At 41.1% G+C, this 10704-nt stretch overlaps 1 protein-coding gene across 1 annotated transcript in view; it reads left to right on the top strand.

Moving 5' to 3' along the window:
- Nucleotides 1–572: 572 nt before the first annotated feature.
- The window catches only part of ak5 (adenylate kinase 5), a 35220-nt gene continuing 25088 nt past the window's right edge, over nucleotides 573–10704 (top strand). Inside the window, exons 1-5 of the mRNA XM_053628427.1 lie at nucleotides 573–1027; nucleotides 2845–3031; nucleotides 4668–4814; nucleotides 4944–5116; nucleotides 9569–9682. Coding sequence (XP_053484402.1) covers nucleotides 968–1027; nucleotides 2845–3031; nucleotides 4668–4814; nucleotides 4944–5116; nucleotides 9569–9682 — 681 coding nt within the window. The 5' untranslated portion in view covers nucleotides 573–967. The remainder of the gene's footprint in view (nucleotides 1028–2844; nucleotides 3032–4667; nucleotides 4815–4943; nucleotides 5117–9568; nucleotides 9683–10704) is intronic.

Below are 10704 nucleotides of genomic sequence, written 5' to 3'. Positions count from 1 at the left end.
ATTACAAGCTTTCATGTCTTTGTCAAACTCCTAATTACTAGTGTAATGTCAGGATTTATGTCTATATGTGTCAATCAATCAATCATTCATATACATATACAAAGTGTTATTTACAGAAGAGGGACAGAAATAAAAATAAACTTTTCTTGAAAAACAATGTAGATAAATACTTTTTTTGAAACACTTATTTGTGTCAAATAAGCATAGGTGTTAAAAAATATCAGGACATAAAAGGTTGAAGCTCAAATCTAACTTTACAAATAGTAAAGTTGCTGACTATAATACACACTTTTTTATGCATTAAATGAAATAAAAAAACTTCTAAATAAAAATAATTGTAACATACAATATTGTAGGATTTTGAAACAGAACTTATTCTATACATTTATAACGTTTAAAACGATAACCTGTATTACATTACGAATTAAACGCATACATTTCCAGAGGTGTTTACACCCATCGTGCGCGCTCCCGATAGCTGGCATTGCGCGCGCCCTGAGTTCTGATGCCTGAGCGTTGCCTAAAAGATACACCGTTGCCAGATTGATTAAAATACCCCCTCTGCCCTCTTTCTTCATCTCTCCGCCCATATAACACGGGTTAAAATAGAGCACCTGTGCGCTCTGGAGGTTATTATAAACCCATTATAATGTGAGCGGTACCTGTTTTAAAAAATAATAAGTAGATAACCAAATATAAACTGTATTAAAAGCGTGATTATGAAACTAACCTGGCAACCGGGCTCGTGAAAAAGCGGCGTGTTGGCGCTCGCCAACTTCCACACTTGCTGCTGAGTGGAGGGGGTTTGGTGGGAGCCAGAATGTCACACACACGAGCAGATCTGTAGACAATCCAGTCAAAGTGAAGCAGATAAACGGCAAACCAGGATTGTTGTTGTTTTGTTTTGTTATTATTTTATTTATTTATTTTTTTGCATTTGATTCCAGCGCGCGCCCCAGCACGAGACATGAACGTGAACGATGCCAAGGAGTATCTCTCCAGGAGAGAAATACCCCAGCTGATGGAGGTGAGACTGTTTCACACCAAAATATCCAAGCTCTTCATGCAACTGGCTGATCTGGCAACATTTCTGAAAAGGAAATTGCAGTGCTGAAGGGTTCCTGTAAATGTGTTATTATTAGTAGTAGTATTATGATTATTATTATTATTTTATTTTATTTATTATTATTCTTTTTAGCTATGGACATGATTGTTGTTGTTGTTATTTAATCAACAGGTGATTCAGTCCTGTTCCATTCCAGTCCTTTCACAATGCACAGTTCCATATGAATGTGATGTGATGTGCTGGAATGCTCACATCGTCTTGAGTCATACCATCTTCATCCTCCTCCTCATCATCATCATGATCAAGCTCTTAACTTTTAATAGTTCGGCTAAAAAGTCCATTGCAGCTTGAAGCTCTAAACATGTTCAGGATCTTTTCACACAAAAGGGACACTCTTCTGGGAAAATTAGGATAACGTGGCCCATAGGACCATGCTGTTGGACTATGTAGTACTATGTAGGTCAGGATGTACGTGACCTACCACGTTTACGCAGCTTCTGACATACCAGGACTTGGATCCGGAAAAGAAAGCAGGGAAAGCAGGGAAACTTGGCGTTGTTGGTGTTGGCTTTGGTTGGGATGTGATTTGGGAAAAGAGCTGAAATATGTTCGGGACCTTTTCCTAAACACAAAAGCAGCACTCCTTTGGAAAAAGTGGGAAAACGTGCCTCGTAAGATCCGAAGCGTCCGTGGTGGTATTTGGTACTTGGTTGTGTACTGTTTCGACAATATTTGAGAAGTTCCCTTTCCAAGTCGATCGGGAGAACAGAAGACCCGGTAGTGTACGAGTGCCACGTATATCGCAATGTTATTGGATTCTTGAATCTGATTGGTCAGGTGGTGTTGATTAGTTTTCTATAACAGCATCTCTGACAGTAGCTCTGGCTGGAATTCAAATGACAGGTTTATATTAATGCGCTCGTTATACAGTAATACGTTATCGTTTCTATAGTAACGGCTCATTGCCAGGGACTTGTAAGGCGGACGCTCCACGTAATCTAATCCTGATGATAAACAGATTAGAAAATGTGTTGGTAAGGGTCAAAGGTTTAATGTTTGTACACTTGTACACAAAGTCAAGAGGCTGTCAGTGAATGTTTTGGCTTTGAGATGAAATGAAAACTATTGCGAAAGTCAATAGGGTTCTTTTCTCTTCTTTGGGTTGTTGTTCTAGATCAGTGGAACCCCTCTGAGTCCAGCACAGTTTGTACATATCCCTGTTCTAATATGCCTACAAAACTTTGGGGTAATTTGATCAATGATGACAATCCTCTAACAATCCAAGCTGGACAAGTCTCTGGAACACCTTCCACAACACTTACCATCATATCCAACCAAATATTTCCCTTGTTCTTGAGAATCTACAAGCGCCTCATGGTCTAAAATGTTCTGGACACTCCTGCTTGGAGGATTCTTACTATAGATCAAACAGGAGGAGTCTCTAGAATGCCTTCCACAACATTTACCATCATGTCCAATCAAATATTTCCCTTGTTCTTGAGACTCTACAAGTTCCTCTGGTCTAAAGAGTTCTAGACAGTCCTCCTGCTTGGAGGATTCTTACTATAGAACAAGCAGGAGGAGTTTCTAGAACTTCTTCCACAACATTTATCATGTCCAACCAAGTATTTCCCTTGTTCTTGAGTTGTGGACCTCTCCAAGCTCCTCAGGGTCTAAAGAAACCACAGCTGGAGATCTCTCTCTGGATAACCCTTTTTTTGTTGTTGTTTTTGTTGCAAATAGCTTTACCAAGTTAAACTGTGTTCTTGGTTCTCCAGAGTTTGCTGACGGGACTGATGTACTACCGGCCAGACGATCCCATCGACTACATGGAGTCATGCCTGAAGAAGGTGCGCGAGCTCGGTGGGACTGAAAAAGTGAGATGGGATACTTTTGTAGGACAGGAGAAGAAGTCCCTGCCACCGCTCAACGGAGGCCAATCGCGACGGTCTTTCTTCCGCAACGGTAAGGAAAACATGAAGTGAGACTTTGACTTTTGGCGTCAAAATGACGTAGACTGTGAGTCAGCACTTAACAATAGGCAACCTGTTCTTAAACAATCAATCATTTGTATTTCGCAGTAATACCCTGGAGGAATTAGTATGGGAGTAATGAGAGTACAGCTACAAAAGCACCGGAAAGCAGCAGAGCAGAGAGTGTTAAGAGTCTTCTCAAGGGACCAAACTTGAGCTGGGGGTTTAACTTTCAACCTTCTTATCAGCAGCCAGGAGCTTTCACCATTCAGCAACTACTGCCCCAATTTACAATTTAGATTTGGACCAGTGCTATGAGACTTATAGAAGTCTATCTCACCCAAAATTGCGAGGGCAGCCATTTTGGACAACCAAATGACTATTTAAATTTTGCCTCCAAAAGTTTATACATGGAGTTGTACTAGATAGTGGATGATATAGTTTTAGGTCAAAATAACATTTTGAAAACACAGACTCGCGTGCAGGGGAATACAGTGGCTTAGTGATTAGCACGTTTGCCTTGCACCTCTGGGGTTGGAGTTAGAATTCTGCCTCTGACCTGTGTGCACGGAGTTTGCATGTTTTCCCCGTGATTTGGGGGTTTGGCATTTCCTAATTGTCCGTAGGCTCCAGGCGACCCTGTGTAGGATAAGCGGAATGGATGGATGATGGCTGGATGGACTCACTTGCTGGTATTTTACATAGATTTTCTTGAACAATGTCACCCCTTGCGTGTGTGTTAATGGAACAGAATGTGCTATATTTTTCCTTTCGTTTTCAGCAGCGTTGGCCTTATACAGTAGTTCAACTACTAAAATTAATTATTGGTGATTTTCCGGGTGGATCCCTGAAACACTAGATATGCGGTGGGAAATACAGTCCACTTGGGTTACCACAAACACAAACACACGATACTTGTGTGAGGCTTGTGTGTGTGTGTCTTTGTGCCTATAAATACACTTTGCCGTAGGCTGTGCAGATAAGAAAATAATCAGCAAGTGTTTTTCCCTGCCGAGTTTGCTTTGCACAGCAATAAACCATCTCAATTTGAGATGTTAGACAATGGGCTAATTGTTTTGTGAGCTTCATGTTGCAACGGTCGCTGGCTTTTTGTTGGGTTTCTTTTAGTACTGGTTTTTGATGTCGGCCCTAACGAAACCCAGGTGAAGTTTCCCTTCGAAAAACCGGCTATCACGATCTGTTTTGAGGACATACTTCACTAATACAAGTCAATTCAAGTGTCTTCTTATTGACCAAAAGCAGTGGCATCATATAATAAATGAGTCTATTAAAGAGATAATGGTAGATCACGGAATAAACCAGTAGCTTGGTGTCACTCCAAGCCTCGGTAAGGAGGTGTGGCTCAAATTTTAAAGCCACAAAATCTGACTGATTCTGTTGCTTTATGACGGTTTATAGTGTTACTAAGACAACCAGGGTAAACGTGTGACAATTTAGACATGCAAGTTGCGTGACGCTAAACTGGTAGCTATATGTTTCACTTACATGTTAGTAATATTAACATCGTAAGGGAAGATGGTGTTAACTCCATTAAAACGAAAACGTTTTTGGTATCGGACCTACGTGTACATCATGCAACTGCATGTACTGTATGTTTCTTCTCTCAGTGCTGCCCGACAGGTACGAGCGTCTGCCTCCCATCCACCAGTTCTCCATCGAGAGCGACTCGGACTTGTCTGAAACAGCAGAGCTGATCGAAGAGTATGAAGTGTTTGACCCCTCCAGACCGCGGCCCAAGGTCATCCTCATCATCGGTGAGTGAAAATTCAAATCTAGGAAGTACAGTAGTTTTATTAACGCTGATTAATTCTTTCCAGAAACATCAGAATTGTGTTTTCCACATTTTTTACCAAAAATATAATGTCTATTAATGACACTTTCAGGTGGCCCGGGCAGCGGTAAAGGCACGCAGAGCCTGAAGATCGCAGAGCGCTACGGCTTCGAGTACGTCTCCGTGGGTGAATTGCTCCGAAAGAAGATGATCCACAATGCAACCAGCAACAGGAAGTGGAGTCTGATCGCCCGGATCATTACTAATGGCGAACTGGCGCCTCAGGTAATGGAGCAAATGAACCTGTTTATCCGTTTATTAGCAAAGCCTGCTTAGCTTAAGCAGGAGGAATGTGCTAATTAACGGCATAACATTCCTCAATTAGTGAATGTAGCACATTTTCAGGCTAACCATGAGAAACAAATGCTAACTAAAAAGGTACAGTGTTGCTTGATTAGCAAATGGAGAAGATGCCATGGGTAATCATGAGGAAACGTGCTAATTAGAGGTGAACCAGGGAATAAAGTGGATGTTACTTTGCTAATTGTGTAAATACGTTTTTTTTATTATTTTTCTTACATCCTCAAACAAGTTGCCTTGAAGAATCAAATATTTAACTATTTGGATGATTGTGGCTACTTTGTTTTGATTGAAATTGCTAAGCTTAAAGTGGTGTGGTTAAGGTAAAGCTAGCAGGTTAGCATTTAGGCACAAACAAGACCTGACTAGATATTTAGTTACATGGAAACTTAAGATGACAAAAAATGGCTGCTTTCCTAGCTTGTTTTTCAATGGCTAGGCTTTGCAAACAGTGTTGTGAATAAAATATTCGTGTCTTGTATTCCCTACAGAAGTTAAATATGTTCTGATACAAATTTGAGTTCTCTGCATACGAGTTGAACAGGGAGTTAGTCACAGCGCTAGTCACACTGTAATTTTAGCCACAGAATAATTTTTTCAGTAATTTACCAACACATGTGAGAGATGTTGCTATTGCTGATAGTTTTGTCTTGTTTCCACTGTTGCTAAGCTTTTACATTGTGCAGAAATCTTTACTGAACTGTGCTAGCTAGATAAACTCATAGCCTCAGGCATTAGCTCGGTGTTCACTTTATGTACTACTGTTTAGAGTAGAGTGAGCTGGCCCAAACCGGTTTGAACTGGTTAGAACTGACCTGGTGCTACTTTAGTTCATTATCCAGCTTAGAAACAAACTCCTCTTCAGTTTTTAATGTTAAAGTTATAATAGATAATAGATGAATATTCTGGTGTTTTTTGGTGTTGATTCAGGGAAATTACATAACATAATCTGTGTTTCATGTCCTCTCACACCGTATAACGGCCGTCATTTTGAGGCCCTAATAGCACTCTGACTGCATCCATGTTACTGAGTCTGTGCTTCATTAATTAGACCTTTTATACTGATAAATCGACTGCTCTAATACATTTCGTTATATATGTATATAGTACATCTTGAGGAAGCAGAACCGCAGCCTGGTAGCGATGCTAGCTAGCTAGCTAGCTGTTTTATATTTTATAGTGGGATGTTTATATTTCTGGAGCATGTGTTCCTAAACGTTAGCTGGGAAGTGTTTTTTTTTATTCCTCCAGTTTACATCGAGTCAGCAGTTTAGGGAACATAAGGATCGCAGTCTGTTTAATTGACTTTGATGAAGTACCATTTATCCTAATCGGACGTAAAAAGTGAGTCAATTTATCCGTCTTTCACCTCAGGTTACCTTCACGTTCTGCAGCAAAGCCAGAAATTCAGTCCCATTATGGTCCGCATTTTTAAATAAATAAATAAAAGAAAATCCTGGTGTTTGTTTGATATCACGTGGCGCTGTCAGTAGTGACTCATTTTTAGAAGCATGGATCACCACAGATTTTCTGTGTGAAATCCTCTCAGATCCAAATGCTTATCTTCTCTCCAAAGCCCAGAATACATGTGAGCCTAGAGTATGTGGCGTAGCTCGAATTCCTCGTCCGTGTACCACCGCTAATGACAACACGTCTTAAATTCCTGGCCGAAACATAAGGTCGTGTGCTCCCACACCCTTTCCTGCGCGGTCATTTGAACGGAAATGTGTTTGTTTGTTTTTTTTGCACGAGTGGTACGAGGCCTATGAGTTAAACCAGGAAACCGTAAATGTTCCAGGCTTTTGATACCTTTTTGAAGAGAGCAGAGAGAGAGAGACAGAGTCAGTCTACAAAGATTAGTCCGGAGAGGATGAAACGGTACATCATGAGTCACTAATCCCAAGCAGCATTAGATCTATTAGATCTAAAGGCCGAGCCTGTGATAAAGCATCAGATTAGGATGCAGGTTAAGGTAAAAATTGGTAGCGGATTACCGGAACATCTGGCGTGCACGTTAATATGATGTAAAAGTAAGCGTGCTCTCTGGATGAGATTTATCATTATGGAGTAATACTTTAAAAAAAAAAAAAAAAAAAACACGAAAGAAAGATTAATTGAATTCAACGAGGAGGTTGTTTGCAGCCATATGACGAATATTGAAGATTAAATATTTTTGAATGGCGTAAATGTCCTCACACTAGCTCACTAACAAGACTTGTTTTTGGTTTGTTTTTGTTTGTCCTGGTTGCCCCTCAACTTGCATTGTGATTGGTCAGGAGTTTTTTTTTAATTTGAAGTATGAAAGGCGTGTTTAGCAAAAACATGGATTCGTAAATTCAAACGGTCGCTGCTGCACCTTTCGTGCCGTTTATGTCATTTGCGTCATTTCAGAGATGGACAGATTTGTAAAAATCAATGTTAGGGCATAGGCTTGAAAAAATAAAAATAAAGTGGCTAATTTGCATGAGTTTGAGCGACCGGAACGGACCGGCGTGGGTGTACGGTATATTTCCTCTCACGTACGCGGCAAGCAGCAAGTCCTGAAACTTGCCACGAAGAGCAGAATAAAACCAACGCTTTTCTGCTGCAAGGTTATAGGAAGGCACACTACTGTTAGCCTTATAGCTTAGCACTATAGCTAGCAATGCTAGCAGACATGAGTGACACTGTAAGCACAGCGATCAAACCAAAGAAGACAACAACAACAATAACAAAAAAAAACGTACTTGTTAAATAGTAACACACGGACGTGACCGGCGCATCATACTATTTATCCTTTTATAGAAGTATACTTTTATTTAACGCTGTGGAACTTCCACAAAAACAGCGGAGGTCAGGGATATTTTTAGCGCTTGATCGTTACACTGTGTTCTGCTTGCAGTTCACCGGGAAACACATCAGGGAAAAATAATATCTTAACGTGGTTAGATATATTCATTGTGTCATGGGTTCGGTGGCATTTATCTGGCATTTTCGTCTGCAGGGAGTGAAAGCGCAGGAAGTGCTTGGGAGTTTTTCCCGCTGCCCTTGAAAATTCCAATCATGCCGTTCTCATCTGCAGAAAAAAAAGGTGTTTTTCAGCCCTGAAGGCACAAGAGTTGTTTTTTTGCTTTTTAATGTGTGTTTTTTAAGTAATTTAAAAGCCTTCATGACTGTGACATCTTACTGCTAATGTGGACTGAAAAAAGAAAGAAAAAAAACCCCATAAGGAGAACGTTCTCAAAAATGAAATGCTGTGCAGGATTAATAAGGTCAGTGCTGGAGGTGGATCTGAATATTTGGATCTGAATATTTCTACGAACACTGTCTAGAGACCGTAGATTATATATGTACTGTTTATTCCTTTCATTTTACTTTATGTAGCTAACAAGTGAAAACCTAAAATGTAAAACAAGTAAAACCTTGACATTTTGAAGGTATCCCCCTTGCCAAAATGTATATTGGTGGGATTGATTGGAGTGGGGGTAGGTTTTGAAAAACTGATATTTTTTCTTCAGTCTCCGATTTTGGTGAAGCTGTGCCCACTGTAGCCTCAGGGTTTGACGGTTTGCGTTTAATGTATTTTGAGATGCTTTTCTGCTCAGCACGGTTGTCAAGAGTCGGTATTTGAGTTCCCGGTAGCTTCAACCTCTGACCTCTACTTGTTGAACTTCCGCTTGTTGGAAGTCTGAACTACTCAAGCCAGCCCTTCTGGCACCAACAACCATACGACGGTCAAATTCTCTGCATCAAATGGTAAATGGTCTGCACTTGTATAGTGCCTTTTTTAAACCTCAGCGCTTTACACTGGTTCTGGTTCACCCATTCACACACACACACACTCACTCACACACCAATGGTAGCAGAGCTGCCATCCATGCAAGGCACTAACTTGCCATCGGGAACAACTGGGGTTCAGTGTCTTGCCCAAGGACACTTCGGCATGTGGAGTCACGTGGGCGGGAATCGAACCGCCAACCCTACGATTAATGGACAACCTGCTCTACATCTAAACCTGAGCCACAGCCGCCTCATCAGCATGATTTTATACTGTATAGTGCACCGCTGCCACTGGATACAACAGTTGTTCATATTAAAGTGGCTGGTGAGTGTATTTATCTTACACGGTCCTAAAATGCCAAGATCGAGGGATTTTTTTCAACTCGACGTTGAAAGTGTAGTTTCACTTTAAACAGACCCCCCCTCCGTATAGTTGTTTATTGAAAACTATATTATTTAGAATGTATTTAACGATTTAGACATGTAGTGTAGTATAATTCACTTAACTACGTCGACGAAACTAAACAAGCTGACGAAGCGAGTGTAATCGGGGTAAATACTGTATTTTATTGCGTGTATAATCTGTTGCGTAATCTTATCATCGTTGTTCCCTAACAGGAGACGACCATCACCGAGATCAAGCAGAAAATCATGAAGCTACCAGACGCCAGCGGAATAGTCATCGATGGCTTCCCTCGGGACGTGGCGCAGGCGCTTTCTTTTGAAGATCAGGTGGGTCTTGACTTGAAAACAACGTACAATTTGGTGGTTATCTTGGGCTAAGCGTTGGCAAGTTTACCGTTTCCACCCCAAAATTGTTTCCTATAAGCACATACGGAAGAGTTTTATTCCTTTTATACCGCAACAATTGGCCAATGACATTTTTTATTTTAAATTAAAGAATGCTGTCATACTTTTTTTTATACATTTATATTGTAGTTACTTTTAATGCTGTGGAACATCCATGAAGCAAGTCGTTTCCTGTCGATTGCAAGGTACAGCAAAGGCAACATTTTGCTAATGATTGCCAAAAAAAAACAAAAAAAAGACCATGTGCGGAGAATTTTGGGGCGCCGTGTCTCGGCTGCTTTTTTTTGTGCTCAGCCGCTTCTTTGTGAAGTGCTAATAGAGAGTGGCGTGCTAATTTCGTCCGATTTGAGCAGGGAAAGTGCTGTGAGCAGAACACAACATGTCAGTATCGGAGCAGCTAATGGATTCTCTGACGGCCGAGAGCCGAACTGACTGAAGTCGATTACGGAGTTGGAAAGCGAGGGCCGCTATCTTTTAAAAAGTGCTTTAATGGGCGAGCTTTGTGGAAAGTCTTGCTCTCTTGGTTGTCGAGATTGCCATTAGCGCTGCTATGAAGGGATGTTTATGTGTGGGGAAAATACTAACTGCTAAACTAAGCCTCGGTTGGCACTCACTAGGGATCCATCTTTGGCGAGGCTCATTGTTTCGGTAGTTGCTTTCTTTGGATCTGACAGCTACGTCACTCAGGAGGTTACGTAGATGTGCGTCTTCGCATGTTCTCGCTAGCTTCTCCGTTCCTTTCCAAACCTGTCCCTCCTCCTTTCTCGCACTAAATGTCAGCGACGTCATTTGCACCCTTAGGAACATTGCCGATCGTCCATCACGTCTTCTCATCTGAAGTAATAGAAATCCTGATCGTGGTCTAGAAGACGTTCCTTCGACATGGTACAAGGTTCTCGGTATACCAATAAAAGTAGACGACGTATCTCCGATGACCGGGCACA

This window comes from Ictalurus furcatus, chromosome 7, assembly GCF_023375685.1.
Source record: "Ictalurus furcatus strain D&B chromosome 7, Billie_1.0, whole genome shotgun sequence".
Classification (NCBI taxonomy): Eukaryota; Metazoa; Chordata; class Actinopteri; order Siluriformes; family Ictaluridae; genus Ictalurus; species Ictalurus furcatus.
The sequence above is the reverse complement of the archived record's forward strand: the minus strand, read 5'-3'. Positions and strand labels throughout refer to the sequence as shown.